The sequence below is a fragment of the Hyaloscypha bicolor genome (genome assembly GCF_002865645.1).
Source record: "Hyaloscypha bicolor E unplaced genomic scaffold K444scaffold_60, whole genome shotgun sequence".
NCBI lineage: Eukaryota > Fungi > Ascomycota > Leotiomycetes > Helotiales > Hyaloscyphaceae > Hyaloscypha > Hyaloscypha bicolor.
Genome location: NW_020194562.1, coordinates 1,102,128 through 1,123,370, shown reverse-complemented (window position 1 = coordinate 1,123,370; position 21,243 = coordinate 1,102,128). Strand labels below are relative to the sequence as shown.

Here is a 21,243-nt window from a genome sequence, read left to right as displayed (position 1 = left end):
TCTAAATATATTTTAAGAATATTACTATAAATAGTATAAATATAATACTTTTAATTCCGGAATAGAATATTAATATAAATAATTTCCTAACTTCTATATCTGAGAAATACTCTAATTTATAGACGAATTCGGAAGCAGACCGCTCTATTCCAGAACCTAATCTAAAGAATAATAGTTTAGAGAATAAAGAGACTATTTATAAGAAAGTTACTAGGCATAATTCAAGGTAAGTTCTAACTTAGATAAAGATAGTTTAAACTACCTGGTCTAGTTATATAATAGTATTCTCTATTAGTATCTTTGGTATTAGAAAAGTTAAAATCTATACTACCTTCTATTCATTATAATTTTTCGCTACTAGGCTCGCTTAAGTTACTATATATATTAACGGAAGTAAAATAACCGTTCTACTAGCTATAAGCATATATTATTAGTTATCCCATAATCTTACCTAAGAGACAGGTATAGAGACAGGTATAGAGACCAGGGGCAGAGACCGGAGGCAGAAATTCTTGATCTAAATTCAGGTACCCTATCTAGCTCCCTTACCAAATTCTAATTATATCCGAGATTAATAAGAGAGCCGTATTGGGCCCCCCAATCATTTAATACTAGTAGAGATAGGGTCCAAATAACTTCCCTGCCTCTTTCCAATTATAGCCTTTAGGATCGACAGGAATAACAGAAGCGGGATCGGCCCCTAATTATCTAATAGTAAGGGGCAGACAAGCTCATATATTTGGACTAGACTAGAATAGCTTTTTATTATATATTACAAAAGAAAAAGACTTTTATTAGGGCAAGTATAGCTATTAGATATACCTCAACTATCCTGCCCCTAATATTATCTATCCAAGACGTTATTTAATTCCTATACTAATTATATACTAATTCTTGAAATAAAAGAATCTTTTAAATATAATTAAGAACTAATAGGGGTACTACAAGAAGAAGTATAAGTAATAAGAAGACTCCTGCAAGAATAATAAGAAAAGAATAGAAGACGGATATAAAGCAAATATTAATTTTTCTTATAATATATATTATAGCTTATATTATATATATTAATACCCTCAAACAAAAATAATATACTATCTAGCTAGCTAGGAAACCAATATAAAATAAACTCGAAAACCTAAGAAATAATAAATAGTCTAGAAAATATATTCAAAAATTAATAATAGCTACCGACTTCGGTAACTCAGCTTATTCTATAAGCTTATCCATCTAACCTAGCTTTATTATTAATATAGTAATTATAACGAATCTGAGCGCTTATTTATTTGCCTTCTATACTTAACAGAAATTTGGAATATATAGGAAGTCTAGAGAGTAAGAACTCGGTAATAAAGTATACTACTATTAAGACAAATATATCTTGGTCGGAAATCGGATTTTATAATATACTTTAGGGATATTAGTATAGAGAAGAGGTATTATCGGATCTGGTATATAGGTTATCTATAATCGAGCTTAATAAGTTACTAGCTATCTCATATAATACTATATTAGTAGTAAGTAATAAAGAAAGTAAAGGAAATAACCTAAGCAAGGATAGTAAAGAGTCTATCTCCGGTTCCTATTATAGAGGCTAAGCTATAATAGAATAGTTTATTAGTCTTATAATAACTAAGATAGGTTATGCCATAATATCCCGAAGTATATCTACCCAAAGATATTTAGTATTATATATACGGAGTAGTTCTCTATCTATAATTAGCTTAATAGAATACCTGTAATAATACTTCTTTTTATAAGAGAAACAGGCAATCGGATTACCCTCTTTACCGGGTATTATATAAAACCCATATACTACTAGCTACTCAGGAGGCTAATATTTATAAGGCTAGTATCCGAAAGAGTCTAATCTAGATGAAATCATAGAAAAGGCGGCTAGAATTTAAACGGTCTTTAATATATTAATTATTAATATATAGATATAGAAGTAAGATAATCTAGTATTAGATAACTTTAGTAAAGGAGTCAATGCTATAACGAGACTTAGTAAGGGCAATAGTGACTTCTATAGCGGATAGGTACTATTTTTAGTATATGGAGCCTATTTGAGCCCCTCTAGTAAATAGAAGGTTTATATAGTTAAGTAATAAAGTTCTATATTAGTAGGGACAAACTAGTATTATAAAGGGGCTAATCTCGCAAAGTTTATTCTGAGAATAGAGGGGTCAAAATATGGTCCCTACTATCTTGGTTTAGAGATCGACTCAGGCTCCTTATTATAAAAAGTTTCATTGGATTAAAAGGATTTATACTTCCCGAATACGGAGTAATTTTAGATATAATGCGTATATAAATACAAGGTGTGCTGTATTATGAGGTCATTATATATTAGAACCGAATTAGGACCCTCGTTCATTGCTTATTATCCAGCTGCTTTATTCAGATCCCCAATCTTTTAGCCGCACACTACTCGTCTAGCCGCCACTCATATCGTCTTCCTCATGTCCTCCCGTCGCCATACATGGCTTCTACCCTTGATTCGGATATTACTTTTAATATAGCTAAAAATATTATTAAATAGGATTACGAATTTCTGATCTTCGAGATATATATTCAGCCATTATATGGGACAAGCCAGTATAGACATTAATAGATAAAAATAGAAAACAAAACTTATAGGTAATACCAAACCTTTCCGATACGTTTATACTTTCAATCTGCATACGCTAAAGTTAGCCTCAAACTCCCCGATACGCATTAATAACCGGACTCTTCAATGCACTTATTAAACTAACCAGAAATGCAAATGCGTAATGCCGAAATCAATTAAGAATATCACCGCCTTCTTGAAGCACCCAAGAATCTGCTCTCTTCATTTGCCTTTTCCCCTCCCTGGTTCTGACTACCCATTCCTGTATATCTTCCACCGCCATATAAGGCGACCGCCTATATTCTAGCAAAAAGGACTAGATCTCAGCCGGGCTAAACTCCTGCTCCGGTATCTTATTTGCAAACTCTGTTATTAGCTTCCTGAGCGTAATTTTATCTCCTCGCCGGCTCCCGTCTAGTAAGGTATCATCACATATAAATAGGGCATAGAAGAGTCGAGTATTAATATCCTGGTTAGTATACCCAAGCTCTAGCTTTATATCCACTCGACCTGGTCAAATTAGTACAGTATCGAGACGCTCCGTATAGTTCGTTATCATAATTAGTACCCGTCCTTCCTGCGAACCAATACTATCGAGAACATTTAGAAGGGCTAATAGAGACACCCTTCCTTGCGACTTTCCCTTTATTAAAGAGCTTATCTTATCTTGACTAGTCTTCGCCGTCCGGTACTATCAAGATTATATTGCGTCTACGGCATTAATATCTTCAAGAAAAATAATACAATATACGGGGAGTTTAGTAAATAGCTCACCCAGTAAGCTATTGTCTATACTAGAGATATTGAGGATATAGATATCTAGGTCGCAGGCCCCGGCAATTGACTTTCCGGTCCCAGGTAGCCCATATAATAGGTATCCTTTCCGGTAAAGAATGCCGTACCGAGAATACCACACTCGTATTTCAGGATCCAAGAAAGCCTTAATATCCTCTAATAGCGCCGTCTTCTTCTTCTCGTCAAGAATAACGGTATTAAGTAGTCTAATATCTATTACTCTCGTTTTTTTCCAGTCGCCATCCCGATACTCAAAGACAGAGATCTTATTCTTAAGTAGCTTCAGGTACTCAGCTCGATACTCGCTAAAGAACTCCCTCAGAACACTCGGAGACCTGCCTATATAGGAGACTGAGATCTCCTCCTCGCGGAACATTCGGCCCTCTTTCTGGATACTCCGAAACGTAAGCAGACGACTCTTGTAATAGAAAGAAAAGCTCCCATTCCAAGGCGAGTACTAAAGAGGTTTCTTCTGGTTCCTATCGGAGTAATTATCGGCATACCCTCTTCTCCTCGCACCCATGCTAACAAGAGAGGAACGTGCCTTATGGGGAAATGGCTGAGAGGATATCCAGGCGACAAGCATATCATATGCTTCGTTAGAATGGGAGACGTAGACTATTGAAGCTATTGCTTGTCAGAATGTATTATTAGTAATCTGAGGAGTTACGAACTGAAATGCGTCGCTACAAATGCTCCGAAGAAGTCTTTAATATATCTGCCAAAGAATACGGCTAATCCGCAGATATAAAGCATACGACCATAGCTATTTGGGTTACTAGCCAGGAGTTACTGGAGGGCAGCAGAGATATTAGTAAGCCCAGGGAAGAAGACGTCTACCATTAATATCGGGCTCAATAGTAGTGGCTGACTTGGCAGAGAATAAGCATTATTATAAGCAGCTATTGCAGGACGTGTTTTGGGTGAGCAGCAAGGCAAAAGGTCGATGGTAGGATAGAATACTGGTCTAAGTCTAGTGAAGCTGAGGTCGGATATGGGAGTGAGTCTGTCCTTGAGGGTCAGAGGGGATCTGTGCCCTTATATATTCATTGGTTTTCGTATCATTATCCGTAACGGAAGTCCATTCTTGTACGGCCAATGCGGGACGGTCGATTAAGGAAGCTGATTCTGTTGGCCTCTGGATGAATCGGCGGCCTACGGTTGCAGCATGATATATTAGCTCCTTGAACGATCAAGCTGGCTTCGTCGATTCTCATTATGGAGCAATACGGGGGAAGCAAGACATTGACGTAGAGCACTGGTAGCGTTCGGACTGCAGATATTGTTAGAGGAAGAGTTTATGGTATATCGATTATGAAATTCTCCAAAAAATGGAACCTCTCCGTATAGTCCCCCGATCCTTGAGAGCTCCCCATTAAGTTAAGGAAATGTTACAGAGACATCGTAGCTTGTATACAGGATTCGTCGATCGAATAAGATACGGTTAAACGAGAAGCCGATACATACTACGTACAGGAAAGATATATGCGACCTCCTAATCTGGCCATTAATACCAAAGTGAAAAGACATATATGCTCTAGAGGAGCTTAAAGTATGGTGTTTTATTATGGACTAAGCGGAAGCGACCCCGGATAGGACTAGTAATTAGAGTCCCAAGTCTTCGGAAACTTGCCGCCATCCCTTCTGCTCGAGCTACTAAAGAGCAGCCAATGTTTCTAAGGAAATGAAGTACGTGGTTTGCGAAGTAATGCAAGGACCGTTAACGTTCTATTCTTGCGAAAAGCCATAGGTTCCTGTATAGACGGAGCGGCCAATCCCTCCCGATACCTGGCGCCTTGCTGGAATTGGTTGGGCAGCATGCGACAAAAATGTCAGCTCGCTCTCGCTAACCTCTACGGTAACCTCGATCTGCGGCCACCTGAGTGATCTCGATCTGCCCCCAACTCCTCGGTAATCTTTACTTTCGCTCACCTGAGTCTACCCCACTTCTTCGGTAATCTCAATCTGCGGCCACATCCTCGGTGGATCTACTTTTGCTCACCTGAGTCTACCCCACCTGGGTCTATGCCCCACCACTCGTCGGTAACCTCGATCTGCGACCGATCTTTACTAGTCCTCTCGCTCACTCCCACTCTGAACCTGCCTCGTCTCGATTCTCGTTCATCCTCCTAGGCAATCTTTACTCTCGCTCACTCAACTCAGATTCAGCCTCGTCACTGGTCTCGATTTTCGCCCACCTCCTTAGTAACCTCGACATTTGCTTACCTCAAGTCTGCCTACTGGCTCGGCTGACCTCCACACGACATGTCTGCAGACTTGCTAGCAAGGATTGAGCGTAACCTTTGCAAAATGGGGGAAGAACTCTGGAATATTAATGGTCCAGATAATATTATTAACAAGGTACTCGAGAGACTCTCATTATTGAAAGCGTAACTCAAAGTCCAGAGATCATTACAAGCTACTGCAAACTTGCTACAACGAGTACCAAGCAACAAAGCTCTTCCAAAGCAGCAAGCTACGAAAGTGAAGCATTTGGTTCGCTTCGCCTTTCGAAAGAACAGTCATCAAGAGCTTCCTGAACGAGGCAAAGAAGGCAAAGAAGGCAGATATCGGAAACTACGCAAATTGGATTGCAATACTTTAAAGCTCTATGGGTTATCTTATACGACCGAAGAAATCATCAAATTAGGTAATACAGAGTTTGAGCTCCTCCAAAAACGTATAGCAGAATTCATCTATTATTACAATCTTTCCTACCTTTTATATCGCCCTAATATAGACAAAGCAGTCGATTCCAAGCTCGAAGATCCCGAGGATAATAAGTCATTCGACAAATTCATATAATATACACAATATGGTTTCTTAAAATAGACTAAGGCTAATTAGACCAGTATATACTGCCCGACGACTATTAATACGCAAACGAAAATACGATATAATTATATTACCGAACGAAGCGGCTCAAGGTAGATTTAATTATTGTACCCCCTTACAAATAGCAGACAGCTAATTGCAAAAGCGCCGACAGAGAAAGAGACAAATATAACAGAAGACGATAACAAGACGAAGCCGGAATAATGTGAGTTGTATCTCCCTAGAAATAGCAGACTTGAACTGATTTCAAAAGCTTTAGCAAATATAAATACAAATGAATATAACGGAGATGCCTTTATTATTAATAGACATTACGTACGAGAGGCTCTAGATCTCAATAATAACGAATATCTTGGGGAAATATGGCTAATAATTCAAAAGAAGGTATATAATGCCATTAATGAGAATATATTATTCCTTAATAAGAAGAGGAGAGCATTTATTATAATTTGGATTTCAGAAGTCTTGGGTAAAGAGTTAGGTAAACGAAGCAGACCGTTTCTAATGGTCGATTATACGAGTAATAAGGAAGTATAACCAACTAATAATAGAAATATCGATATACCTGTATAAACAATCCATATAATTAATATAATCTCACTTAACTATTCGACTTTACAGGTCCATTTCCCTTTAATTTTCAATATAATAAGGAGGCTAAGCTATCTAATCGAGAATTCCAACTTCTATAAGTATATTCTTAATATCCTCAAACGTTTCCAGCTTTGGATAAGGGCTGCCTTTGTTATAAATGTCATGACCGTTAGTATACTGGCCATACGTCTTATTTGCCTGATATATATATAGCTTGCTATCCTTACTTTCGAACTTCCAGCCAGTCTACCTAGTAGGGACGTAACTACTTAGAACCGAGACATCCAGTATGAGAAATGAATAGATTAGATTAGATTAATGGCTATTAATCTAATCTATTCATGAAAAATACCCATTAATTATATTCTATTTATACATTAATCAGATTAATCATGAATATTCATGAATAATTTGATTAATGCGCACGTGACACATGCACGTGATTAGCTAACCTAATTAGGTAGCGCTCCGGGTACTCCCGCCCTAGCGCCACCTTGCCACCCAATCAGAGGGTGGTGACGCTTGGTAAGCGAGCCGAACCCCAATGATACTTCTAGAACTACCTCGACTTAAGTACTTAGTAATAATAACAATTCTATTAGTAAAAATTAGATATTAAAGTAATAGAATCTTCGAAGTAAGGTGATTCTTTCTAATTAGAAGAATAATTAGGAAGCTCTTAGAATATTAGAACTTTCTATAAAAATACATTACTTTCCTTGATTTTTTATTTCTTACTCTCACTTTACTTATATATAAAAACTCAACCATTACTCCTATTAATATACTTTCAATTACAAATATACTTATTTATATTAGGTATACTCGAAAATGTCTCAGTAATCCTCGATTAACCTTAACTTAGCTCAAAATCATCCTAATTTTGAGTTAAAGCCTCTTAACGAATAGCCTTCTCTTTTTAAAGGAGGCTACTTAGAAAAGATATTAGATCCTATACAAGAGAATCCCGAAGATATTCGTACGTGTACTATAAAGTGCTTAGTTCGAGGGTATTCGTAAGTTAATCTATTAATATATAATAAACTTTTAACTAACTAATATTATAGTAAAAAATAGCTAAATTAACGAATATATGCACCTACAAGTAATTATTATACTCATTTTCGAAGCTCTCATAAGTTTATAAACCTTAAGGCTCTTAAAGAGGAAGAGAATAATAGTAAGTCTTCTAATATTAATTAAAAAGCTATATTTACTAATATATTTAATAGGTAAAAGCGAAGCTTCAAGTCAAGTATCTCAACCGACTATAAATAGCCTTTTTAATAAGCAATCGGGACAAAGAGAAGAAAGCTTTACTATTAATTACTTTAAGAGATTATTATTAAACTTTATTATTAATAATAATATCTCTTTTCGAGCAGTTATTACTCCGAGTTTTAAATTACTTTTAAACTATTTAAATTAGTAAGTCTTTATTATATTTCTCTTTATATTATATATACTAATACTTAATAGTCAAACGCCTCCTTTATATCGACAAACGCTTATAGATGAGCTTAATTTAAGCTATATCGAAAAGAGTTTAAATATTAAAGAAGAATTACAAGAGAATATTAAATCTCAAGGAACCTTCTCTATTACTTTAGACGCTTGGACAGCTATAAATCAAAAGGCTTTTCTTGGAATTACTCTATAAGTTTATATATTCTTATAATTATTAAAGAAAACTTATACTAATATACTTTTAGGCACTTTATAAATAAGGATTTTAAATTAAAATCTTATTTATTAGCTATAAAAGACTTAAATAATATATACTCTGGTATTTATATGCTTTCTGTCTTATTAGATGCTCTAAAACAATATAATATCGAGTATAATATTACTAGGTAAGTAATATAAATCTTGTTTAATTTAAATAATTACTAATATATATATTATAGTATTACTCGAGATAATACTAGCTCAAATAATACCTTATTAAAGGCTTTTATAAAGCATTATAATAAGGAAGGCATTAAATTTCAAGGAGATATTCCTTGTATAGCTCATGTATTAAATCTAGTAATTCAAGATATTTTAAAAGCTCTTATTAAGAACAATTATAATACTTCTTATTCTACTAATTTATACGAGCAAGAAATGGAAGAACTTGAAGATAGAGAAGAAGAAGAAGTAGAACAAGTAACAAGTAAGTTCTCTATTTAATTTATAAGAGATTTATTAATAAATTATAGATTTATTGATTTGGAGAAAGGTTAGAAAGACTATTATAGGTCTTAAATATAACCAGGAAAACCGACGGCTATTAGAAGCTCAGATTAAAGCTTTTAATATAGAAAATGCTCGATTCCCTCAACTTGGTAAGTAATTAATACTAATTACTTATAGATCAAAAAACCCGGTAGTCTTCGACTTATTATATGTTAAAGAACTTTTTACATATATATGAAGCTATTAAAGTAGTAATTAATAGCTCTAATTCGAAGGCTTTTAAAAATAAAAGTCTAGTTTTAACTAATATTGAAATTACTTATTTAAATAATATTTTAAATATAATTTCAATATTTGTTAAAGCTACGACTAAGTTACAAGCCGAAAACTACCCTACTATATATTATATTATACCTGAAGTATATAAAATATATAATAGATTAGAGACTTTTAAAAAGGAATTTAAAGTAAGTATTTTTTCTTAACTTATTCTATATTATTAATAATATTATACTAATTTTTAATAGGATAAAGCCTTTACCGATGCTATTAATAAGGGTATAGCTAAGCTCAGAAAATATTATCCTAAAACAGGTGTTTTAGATAATAAAAGTAAAGCTTTATATCTAGCTCTTATTCTTGATCCTCGAATTAAACAAGAAGGATTAACTAGTATTGGCTTATCTACTGGTATATCTTCGGATATATATAATAGACTAAAGACTGATTATAATGTATAAGTAATCCTTTTTATTATTCTTTAATAAATTAATTACTAATTTTTAAATTTAGATATAAATACGATTATAATTTATCTCAAGCTAAATCCGATTCCTCGGATATTAGTATGGCCGATTCCGACTCCAATGACTTGGATATATATATTACTAATTCGTCTTCTAAGATAGATAACGAATTAGTAACTTATTTAGAAGAAAAGAAAGAGAATAAAAGAGTAAGTAAAATTTACTTAAATTATATTAAATAATTACCCGATATTCTCTTAATATTTTTTAATAATTTAGTACTAATATATATATAGACTAAGCCCTTAGACTACTGGAAGTCTAATGCCGCTAGATTCCCTGTTTTAGCTTTAATAACTAGGAAATATCTAGGAATCCCAGCTTCCTTAGCCGCTAGTAAGAGATTCTTCTCTCAAGGTGCTCTTATTATATCTAAATTACGTAATAGACTTAATAAGAGTACTTTTGAGATAATATCTTGCTTAAAAAGCTGGGGGTTATTTAAAGACGAATTAGAAGAAATTAAAAAGGAAGAGGAAAAGGGGAAAAAGCGAGATTCTGAAGAGGATAATTAGTTTATTATTATAGAAAATTAGTATTTAGGTAGCCTTATATAAGTACTAGCTTAGTTTATATAAGGCTGCTTAATGTGTATCTTAGTTCTTTTTTATTAATTAGATATATGTTATTTTACTTAAATCATGTAACTTTTACGTGATTATTTATGAATATTCATGAATAATTATTCTAATCTAATCAAATTACATAAGTATCCCGTTAATTAAATTCTATTCACGCTATTTATGAATATTCATGAATTATTTAATTAATCTGAATAATTTTTTCTCACACTAGAGACATCTAGTATAATAGTTCTTTGAGGGAGAATGAGCTCTAATATATATATGGGATTTGGATCAATAACTTGAAGTCCGATAAGCTTTAAAAGGTTATTTGTAATCAGATATTCGGCGAGTTCCAGGAGGAAGGTACTATTAACTTCGAATAAATCGGGTAGAGGGCCTATTTAATACTTATATGGATGGAAACTATAGTCTGTGAGAACAAATATATATCCATATACATTACTGAGGTCTATAGTCCGGATCGCCATAGGTCTGGCCTATCGAGAGTATGGCTTATTATAGTTAATACCTAGTAGGGTGGTATTATCAGGGGCAGCGAAGTGGCCATGGGCTAGATAGATGCCGAGGACCCTCTTAGTACGATTCCGAACGAAGATTATAGTAAGGTTATATATGTATAACTCAAGGATTTCCGGTTATTGTGAATTGGTCGGGAGTATATTATAACTATATAAACTAGTTAAAAATCGACCAATTTCAGAGCCCCCGTTCCTTATATATTACGGCTTTCCTCCAAGTCCTGGACTTTTAGAGCCTTGTTAAGGCCAGGAATGTCGAATGGTTTTGCTCCTATAGTTTCGTAAAGCTGGCCAAGTGCGTAAATGTGCGACGGTTCTAGATACGAGCTGAAAACGTACGAGCTTGAGGAGAGGAATAGGACTATTGCCTGTATAGTATATAAGTAGCTATGATAGGCTATAGGATGGATAGAGGCTTGTCCTAATATTACCTTGGCTATGGAGGATGTGGTTATGCCGTGGCGAGATTTGGAGAATGAGGTTGACTTATTTATGTAGAGGCCAAAGGTAAAGTCGAGCCTATAATGCCAGAGGCAATTCCTGTGTTTTTAATAGACTATATTAAGTGCGATGGGCAGAAGCAGGTATGGTAAAGGCGTGCGGTACGAGGGAGAAATGAATCTGGTAATATATATTACTGGGGTAAAAATGCTAATATAGAACGGAAAATAGTTACGTAACGGCTATCCTTAGTATAGGTGGGGTGAAATCTATTAGCGGAGCTGGGCGGAGCCGTTCCGGTAGAATAACTAAGTTATTGTTATTGCTCAGGAATAACCTTGGGATATCTGATCTCTTGCTTACAATTCGAGAGGTTAATGAGGTTATTTATGTACGAAATTGTGGTTTACGGGACTTTGCAAGTGGTAGGGCATAATACCATATAATTCGCTCAGCAAGCCGATAGTGGCCGAGTAGACCCGGTACATTTGGGCTCCAATACTCTTCAGGCTAAAAAGATATGCAAAATTCCGCTAAAATTGAAATGCTCCTGAGTACTTTTCTAGTAAAAATTTCGCCGACCGCTTTAGGTATATAGATATTTTGCAAATTCTGGAAGCCTTAATATAATACCCGATCTCAAGAGGTGGCTAAACTATAGGTATATATACTATGGCTATACGGCTTATATGAATTAGGAATAGTACGAAATTCATTTGCTAGCGTCTTCTACTTGTCCTCTTTATAACGGTTCAGAACTAGACGAACCTAATAATAATATGGACCTCTTTATCTGTTATTTTTTTGCCAAACTAATATTAGATCTATTTGAGATATAGAATAAGATTACCTAAGATAACTATAATATGTTTGCCTAGAACCTGGCAAAGGGCTCCGTAATACCAATACCCTGGTAAGGCTTTTATAGTTATATACTATAGTCAAACTCGGGGCTTATTATTTAATTTCGATCAAAAGTATTACCCCTTAATAGTTTAATAACCAAGCTTACTAAATAAGTCTACGGCTATCTTGCTTTAGCTACTATATATTATGGCTTAATGCCTAACTCTTCGGTATCTGTCTAGGTTATGGAAATCATTACTAGTATTAGGTATTTATTTATAGCTAGTATGATTACTATAGCTAAGCTAGATATTATAGTTATAGACTTTGCCAAGTAGGTCTTTGTATATTATTAAATCAATTTATACTACTAGCTAATATAATACTATAGGTTCTATATAGTATTATAGAAAACCCCCTAATCTCTAGCTAAAGACAAAATCCATCTCTATACTACTAAACTCAAGTAGTTATCTATTTCCCTATCTCCTCGATTTACGAAAATCCTCGAAAACATATAGAAAAATATGGGTCTAATAATAGATCTAGTATCTTGGGTTTTAACTTACCAAGATCTCTCAGGTATAAATATCCTTGTTAATCCTAATACCGGCTATATTACTAGTATATTTGACTGGGCAGATACTACTATCGAACCATTCGGTATGGCTCTATAGGAACTAGAGAGTATACTTGGTTACAGCTGCCCTAATGGCTAGTTATACTTTGGAAGTGATCCTTTTTCTTTATACTTTGGATATAATTCTTTCCGATTACGAGTGCTATTTTGGAAGACTTTATTAAGAGAAATCGAATATATAATCTCGGATAAATGTTGCTATGCTATTAATGAAGTTAGAACCCTTGGGGTTCTATTCCGATATGGTTTTCGCTAGAAAAATGGGACGGTAAGCCCTATAAAGGATACTACCTATCTTGATATATTTCTCAAAGATGAGTTAAAGTTGACTGAGGAGTTATATGGGTCGGAAGGGACAGATTAATTAAGGTCAAGCTATTTGTTCCTCTATTATAGGAGAGTTCTAGCTAATATAGGAAACGGTAAAGGGCAGTTGCGTAGACTGGCATAGGCCTTAAAGGAGTGTAATAGAGACCCTATAAGCTACTTGTATCTGACAGGTTCTAACCCTATATAATTATCTAAGAGATTCCCTATAATACTATATTACTATTAGATTTCCCGAAATATATAATAACTTACCTAGTTAATGACCTTATAGCGCTTTAGAATGGCTTTAAGAGCAGTAATGTTTAGTGCGAGTTTTGCGTTAATTAAGACTTTATAAGGCCCCTTTACCGTTTCCATGTGTATCTCATTGCCCTTAAAAGATACCAATCCCTCTTTACGAGTAAAGACCCACCCTATTATCCTAAAAGGAGTTACATAAGAGATATCTTGCTCGTTTAGTATAACCGTTCCGCAGTTTCCGAAGTCGAATTCGGCCATGTTCCTAATAGATTAGCCAAGAATTTGGAGTCTAACGGTGGCTTCCAACTAATGTAATTACAGATATTCAATCAAGTCTTCGAAGAAATCGGTACTAATATCAGACAGATTACTTGCTTTTCCCTTGATATATTCGTAAGCTATAAAGCGACCTCCGTCGACGAGCTTAAAGATATGTCCGTATATGTCTGCAAGATTAACCTCTTCTATCCGGATTAGTTTCGCCCAGCGACCCGAAGGTTCTATAAAGGAATGGCCCAGTATCACGTTGCCAGCTACAACCTTGGTATGGCCATGGATGAGGTGGACTCTAAGCCTCTCGTAGACGTTATACTTAACAAAAATCTCGGTAAGGTTTTGTAAGTGTGTAGTAGATATCTCTGATTATAGCTCCTTGCTATTAACGAGTATATTATACCTGAGTTTCATTTAGCCATGAACTATCGTTAAGTCATTTTGAAGTACTGAAGTGAGACTCATGCGGTAGTCGAGTTTTGGAGATCAGCAAGAGTTAGCTGGCAGTGGAAGCCCGGAATTTGGTTGGGGGATGTGATTAAAGCCATGGTTATTCCAAATGATACGAGTGCTTCTTGGATAGGGGCAGTAGATCCGCAAACGATATCGATTGCAGAAGAGGATGAGGATATCTATACCTGAAGTAGCCCTCTGGAGAGGCAAGTCATTTTCTTGTAGGAGCCTTACCTAATCAGATTCTGTATTCAGAGCCAGCTCTCCAGGCACGAGTAAGTTCAATGGCTGCCAACCTTTCCCGCCGAATCGCACGCAGTGCATCGTGGAATGCTACCTGATTGACCAGTGAGTGCTCCGATAGTAGAAAAGTGTGGTATCAAAGTTTGGTGGCTTGCACATGGGCCAGATTGCAAGTCAACCGAATACAATTAGGTGAACGTCAGGGTGGTAGTCGAGGCAGGTACACCGGCTGTCCCTTATACTCAGAAGCGGGCCGCTAATTATATGCAGATCAACCAGTAATTCTTGATAATAACGACCCAGTTCAATCAAGTGCTGGGGATGAGGCCGAAGGCACTTCCGGTGATGTCGATATTGGACACATTGAACAGGACGCGAGTCTGTACGACACCTTCGCAACCTCAGAACTCGCCTCTGAGCCGTACAGCGTGCCTTCTGCTCCCGCACAAGCTCAAACCAAGACCCTCTCCCAATCCTCCAAGCCACTGTATCAGACCAACCAGCAAGGTCTCGACGATATCACTCAGAGCACATCAGTGGAATTTGCGCTCCACTCCCTCCCCAAGCTTCCCGACAACGGCGATGATGGATGGACAGATGAAAATATGGCTGAATTGGAGAAAGAACTAGGTTTGGCTTTGGGAGAGCAACAAGTGGAATCGTTATCGGCCGGCACACCTACCTCCCCAAGTCCTCGCTCGGCCGAGGCACTACAGGACGAGATCCAGAATCAAGAACGCAGCGAAACCACAGGTAGCGAACCATAAGAGCTGCGAGACGCTTCTCGATGTAGTACCCAAGCTCAAGGCCTTGAGTGGGAGCAGCGAGAGACTCGGATGGCTGTAGAACCACTTGGGGGGAGGGAACTTGTAGAGGAAGAGAATGACGATGAGCCTATCATTGAGCACCAACTCTCAGAACGGACACAATTACAACAGATCCTTTGCGATTTCTCTACCGATTTAACTCTCCAAGCTATCGTTGCTCGGAAGGTATCTGCCATCAATCTTTTCGTCGCGCTCGCCTCTCGACAGGAGTTTCAAACTCGCACTCGCAAGCCACGGTCGGTTCCAGCCTTCAAAGATCTGATCAAAAGATCTGATCAAAAGGGAATCTCCCGCTCCCAAGCCCTCCCAACCGGCTATCGAATTTCCCGTCGTTTGTCAAAAGACTCAATGTATTTTTTGCATCGGAAACGAGCGGCTTCCCTACGAGCAACGAACGCGCACCTTTAACCGCGTTTCGCACATGTGGGACCATGTCGAGAATGTTCACTTGAGCAAGGTGCCAGCAGAGCAGCGGATCATCTGCTACCACCCTGTCTGCAAGGCTCAAGGATTGGTTCTCGACCACGTTATGCACTTCAAAAATCACGTGGCGAGAGTCCACAAGATCGACCTCCGACCGAGGGTTTTTCCTTATTGATTTTTTCATCTTGCGACTTCCTTCTTTGATTCCATGCTATTGGGAGTTATGTAGACCCTAATTTAGCTCAAGTTGCTTTTGGCTTGGTCGGGGGTAGTCACCGGAAGCATATGGTAGGTTGATCCCAGCTAATATTTCACGGCTCGCCTTCATTTCCAACCACGTTTAGAGGTCTCTTCAATTATATCTTTATCTTTTCGTTCCGTCCTAAGTGGCTATTTGATCTAGATGGTCTGTATTGGATGCCCTTGTGTTTGATGATCTCTCGAACGGTCTATTCAGACATTACAGAATACAGTCGCTTGCACAATCGGTCAAAATAATTGTGAGCACAGACCATGTCAGCCATTTTTGGCGCTGGCACCCCCGCGACAACCGCCCAGAAAATCGGACGTCGACTTCACTGCACAATCATTCTCGCCGCTGCGAACGAGTCTGTTCGTCGTCGAAAGTGCTTGTGGGAGCCATGACTGACAATTCATCTGTCAAGGTGGATGGAGATGAGGGATGGGTTGCTGGATCTCTCAATGTGAGGGGACTGGTGAGATGGGATATGATGTGATTATAAGCCTGCGAGAAGAGAGGCGAGCTTCCACACGCATGTACAATACTTATGCCTTATAGTTAGATGTGTCAAGAACCATACACTGTACCAACAGGATAGCAGTGGTTTACAGAGTAATCGATCCTCCATATCCCACATATCCCTCCTTGCTGATTTCGTGCCTGAACTTGCAACCGCTGCTGCTGCCACTGGATCTGCTGGGACAGGTCCTGTTCTCCTAGCCTGATGTGGTCGGCCGCAAACCCCTAATCAAAACCAACGGCGCTGCTCTGCCAACGTGGGGGGTTTGAACCGGGGATCGCTTCATCCCAATTGTAGTAAGCTCTACGGCGCTTGATGCCCACTCCCCGGGCACTCCGTTATTCCACGTATATCCTGCACCCCATCCTCCTGCGCCCCATCTTGTCCCTCCTCTACAACATCAAACGATGCGTGGCCCGACCCATTCGGAATCCCGAATTTCAACTGTTTTCCTTTCAACGACTTTGGTAGCGGTTTAGCTCCCATGCAATTGCACTTTGTGTCCAATTCCGTAGACGCCGTATTGCGGACAATCTGGTCGAGGTTCGGATTGCGAGTTGTCCGCAGGATAGATGAGAAGTTAGCAGCGTAGCTGACGCGGTTTATATAGAGAGCACGGATCCCGACGAGAGTAGCAAAGGTAGTGACGAGGACAGAAAAGAAGTAGGCGAGAAAAAGATCGAGGGTGTTATATTGGAAGATGTTCTGTATAATGTCTGACGTGACGGCTGTAGATCTATTTCATGTAAATGTTAGCCAAGGGCCTAAGACGTTCAACAGCCTGAAATAACATGACACTCTAATGGAATTTGGATTACACCTATACTTACTCATTATACTTTGTCACATTCCCGTCTGCGCCAAATAATGACATCGTGAAATTAAACCACATCTCCTCCAATCCTGCCTGGATCGTCAAATTCGGAAATAGAATACTCCTCGGCTGTTCTGAAGCTAGAGTATTCAGGTCGGGCCCGAAACCCAACTTGGTGTTCAGTACCGACGTAGTAGAATCAGTCGCATCTACGGCGATACTCAGATCCCCAACGATAACATTGGCAAATGCAGTGAGCAAGCCTAGGTAGGAATAGGTTTGAAACACAGGGGAAGTGGATTTGTCAAACTGTGTAGTGTTCACGGGGGCAGTGATGTCCCGAACAATAACGTAAGTACTTCCCGAAATGGCGGTAGGATTGATGATTGTTCGATCTAGCAGATCAACTGTCTGCAATGTGTTCGTGAAGTGGAAATGCACAGTGTAAGATGTGTTGTAGAGCTCACAAAGTACCCCATGGATTTGAGTCCCGTTAACCGTCTTAGTCCAACCAACTAATAGTTGTTCTTGATTATTCAGAACCGCGGTGTATGCTAGCGCCTCGGTCACTGAACTCGCTGAGAGGGGGTATCCCATTCTCAGACTCAGAATATCCATGGTGGTTGAATTTGCGGTGTCACATTGCACCGATGGTCCAAAGAATTGTAAGGTGTAGGTAGCGTTCGGAGCTGGGCTTTCAATAGAAACAATATCACCTCCGATGAGTGCAATGGATGCTAGCCTGGAAAGTTGGGCAATCGGCTTTTGGTAATTCGCTGTATCCACCGGTTGGCGGCTCCCTTGGCCCGGAGTGTGGTGGAAATTGAAATTAACAAATGTCTCCGCCGCGGTAAAATTCGGTGCCTTGACGGGCAGATTGAGAACTTCCGGCGCGACGGCAGGTATGACGAACAATGTTGATGGAGGCACGATCGTTGCCAATGGAATGGTCCTAGTAAGGGATATCTTGTGAGTTTTCTTCTCAGGCTACAGGATCATACTTGGTTTATGAGCTTACCACGTCAGCAAGGCAAGAAGGGCCCCAATCTTTACCCGTTTAAGCATCTCGATGCTTAAGAAGGAAAATGGATCAGTAGTAGCACTAAAAGTCGCGTCTAGTGCACCAATAGACATGCTTTTCTGTCGAAACATAACCCAAATGTGTTGTATGTATGCTGTCGAAACAGCACTGACAAGGCAGGCTTTGACAAGGAACGTGAACGCAGTACCAAATCTGGTGGCCCATTGTTGCGATGTCTTGCCGACAGGTTGTCCAGCCAGGGAATTATAGTACAGATGATGTCCAACGGCCAGAAGAGTTCCGGATGTCAGGAGTACAACCATCTGAGTTGGTACTAGCCAGCCGATTCTCCAGCGGGACGAATTCCTGTCACTCTGATGGGCAGCGTTCGGTGGCTCGAGGGCGACTGGAGAGGAGTCGCTATCTGGTACCTCAGCCACTTCAGAGGCTGACTTTTCCATGGCTATGTTTGCAATGTTGGCACGTATGGGATATGTTCGCTTTAGAGGGTGTAATCAGATACCACAGTAGTCTTAGGGATAGAGATCAGCACCTAGAAGAGCGGGGATGGGCGCGCGGGGACGCAGCTAAATAGACAGAACCAATGCACTAATACTACATACAAGTCAAGCGTCGAGAACCAAAATGAAGCCACTGACATCTACACGTGTCATTCTCGAATGGATTTCTTATCAAAGCGTGGCTGCTGTGGCTGCATGTACTAGACTCTATTGAACTTCTTCTACGCTAGTTCTGAAACCTCTACACCGTAATTGGTCATGGGAGAGTGGTGATAAGATGCGGCTGGAGAGTCGAATGCACTCACAACGCCTCACGATAATTTTGTTCGCCTAGCGAGATAGACAACAAGGTGTGAGATGAAAAGGAGTCGAGAAATAGAAGGACTACCTAATGCAATATTCATCATGACTGTAGGTCGGACGTACCTGTCTTCTCACCCCTCTGATAGGGAGACAAGCTTTCAGCCTGCCGCTGCTGGACTTCCATCGGTCGAGGCAGATGCTTGAAATATTCGGCCAGGGCATCTAGATTCCCTACTCATTAGCGTGGAGATTCTCTGTGGAATCTACATACTCCGCAACTTGCTACCAGTTAAGCGGGAAAGTAAGGAGCGAAATTTGATGGCTAGATTTGATGAATTTGATGGCGGCTATTAGTTAGATTTGAGCGTTTTGAGAGGTGTTCGAGGTAGATCTGCTGCATTTGCTCAATTCGAACGCTGGCAAAGGGCGGTGAGCAAAATAAGCCTAGGTGCATACGTTGATCTGCTTCGTAGGGGACACCACGTACAGGTGTTGAGTCTTCGTCCCCCGTGCCAGGCGCCGATATCCGGCGATATGAATAAATCCTCAGGCAGAAGTCTACACCCCACGTGCAACACGCCTTCGGCGATAGAGAACGTGCGAGCATATGGGATCGATTGCGTTTAGTGGACGGTCTCATTCCGTCTCTCTCTACATTCTTCCAAGACCTTTTATACCTGCAACCCTGTGCTAACTGCGTTAAAAGATTGATAAGAATGCCTCCGAAACAGAAACATCTGAAGCCGACGGTGCTCACCACCATCGAGCAAAGTTATAAAGGCGTGAATCAGGAAGCCAGTCAAGTCACAGTCCAAGTCACATAATATAAGGCAGCCAGAACAAAAGCTCGTCCACCAGCGCCACCCGTATAGACATCCCAGTGCCAATTAATGCTTGTGACTACTACTTGAATGGCTGATATGTTCACGGATGCCTTCCGCAAACAGCGGAGGAAGGGTCGAGCTGCAGAGTTTCGTGGGGCCGGGCCTGACTCAATCCATTGCACTGAAATACACCAATCACCCTCCGGAGGAAGTGCAGATAAAGTCTACGTAGGTGACTAGGGTAATGACGGGCCACAGTACAAGCATCCAAAAGGGGAGGTTACCGAAGAGGCAGGTTCCGAGTTGAGTGAGCAAGAGTAAAGATCGCCTAGGAGGTGGCCGCAGATCGAGGTTACCGAAGAGGTAGGGCACAGACTCGCCTTCGTCGGCACTGGGATTGACTACGGAAAGCGATAAGGATCAGAAGACCAGCGATTTTCGAATCTGGTTTTCGACCTTCGATATCTGATTTGTGGCACGTGTGTACCCTACCAAAAATCACAAACACCTATATACCATGCCTATATATTACGTCCCCTCTCCCTGTACCTCTATTATTACTTTAAATATTTCCTCTCTTTAATTCTTCTCACTCTCTTTATAAGTATAAGGGTAAGAGAGGGAGAAGGGGGCAGGGGGGAAGGGAAGGAGGGGGGAGGGCAGGGCAAGGGGACCTTACTAAAAATTTATATTACAAAGCACTAAATTTTTAGTACCTATAGCCTATAATTTAATAATTATAGCCCTAAAATTTAGTAATAAGTAGCCTATAATTACAGGGCTTCCTTTTCCTCGCGAGTCGCATGCCTTAAAGCTCGCTTTTCGATTTTCGCTTTTCGCTTTTCGCTTTTTGCTTTCCATATTTTAACTTTTACTTTTTACTTTTTACTTTTCACTCGCCCTCTATCTCCTCCCCCTCCCCCTCCCCCCCCCTCCCCCATCCCTATCTATCCCTCTCTTACCCCTCTCTCGTATATATATAAATAAGAATTAAAAAGAGTGTAATATTTTAAGTAGTAATAATAAGTAGAGGCATAGGAAGAGAGGGCATAATATATAGGCGATTTTTGGTTGGGTGTACACGTACCACAAATTAGACATTAAAGGTCGAAAACCAGATTCGAAAATCGCTTGGTCTTCTGATCCTTATTGCTTTCCGTACTTCTTCCCTCGGTAAGTAAATCGGGAGTTACAAAATTCACCTTACGGATCAGGCCGCAAACCAGATTTGTTATAAGGCACAATATCGGCTAATAAGATACCGCTGGATACTAACTAGTCTTTATTTAGCCTAGTACTATTACCCCCCGTTCGTTAATACGAGCAATTGGTCAATCGGAGTCTCTATTGCCCAATCGCGGG

General features: G+C 39.1%; 4 protein-coding genes across 4 annotated transcripts; 2 read left to right on the top strand and 2 right to left on the bottom strand.

Annotated features, from left to right (window-relative positions):
* The first annotated feature begins 5,381 nt into the window (after window positions 1–5,381).
* Window positions 5,382–6,605, top strand: K444DRAFT_395090 (uncharacterized protein). The gene is made up of 5 exons (XM_024872481.1): window positions 5,382–5,764; window positions 5,810–6,053; window positions 6,256–6,330; window positions 6,384–6,443; window positions 6,492–6,605. Exons 1-4 carry the CDS (start codon window positions 5,669–5,671, stop codon window positions 6,440–6,442), a joined length of 474 nt encoding a protein of 157 aa, XP_024737456.1. The 5' UTR covers window positions 5,382–5,668; the 3' UTR covers window position 6,443; window positions 6,492–6,605.
* A 299-nt stretch (window positions 6,606–6,904) lies between these two features.
* K444DRAFT_528535 (uncharacterized protein) lies at window positions 6,905–14,054 on the bottom strand (the record flags this gene model as incomplete). The annotated part of the gene is made up of 3 exons (XM_024874731.1): window positions 6,905–7,078; window positions 10,607–10,779; window positions 13,790–14,054. Coding segments are annotated over 3 exons (612 nt in total), but the record flags the coding sequence as incomplete, so codon positions are not given.
* Window positions 14,055–15,533: 1,479 nt separating this feature from the next.
* K444DRAFT_528197 (uncharacterized protein) lies at window positions 15,534–15,812 on the top strand (the record flags this gene model as incomplete). The annotated part of the gene is made up of 1 exon (XM_024874699.1): window positions 15,534–15,812. A coding segment is annotated over one exon (279 nt), but the record flags the coding sequence as incomplete, so codon positions are not given.
* Window positions 15,813–16,701: 889 nt separating this feature from the next.
* Window positions 16,702–18,694, bottom strand: K444DRAFT_629480 (uncharacterized protein; the record flags this gene model as incomplete). The annotated part of the gene is made up of 3 exons (XM_024883057.1): window positions 16,702–17,134; window positions 17,229–18,164; window positions 18,231–18,694. The coding sequence occupies 3 exons, from the start codon at window positions 18,692–18,694 to the stop codon at window positions 16,702–16,704; spliced, it is 1,833 nt and encodes a 610-aa protein (XP_024737453.1).
* Window positions 18,695–21,243: the final 2,549 nt, after the last annotated feature.

Excerpts from the sequence above, each read along its gene's own strand:
- K444DRAFT_395090 (XM_024872481.1), top strand. The coding sequence starts at position 5,669 with ATGTCTGCAGACTTGCTAGCAAGGATTGAGCGTAACCTTTGCAAAATG. Across the intron at positions 5,765-5,809 it reads CAGATAATATTATTAACAAG|AGATCATTACAAGCTACTGC; the intron begins GTACTCGAGAGA and ends CTCAAAGTCCAG. Across the intron at positions 6,331-6,383 it reads ACCGAACGAAGCGGCTCAAG|CGCCGACAGAGAAAGAGACA; the intron begins GTAGATTTAATT and ends TAATTGCAAAAG.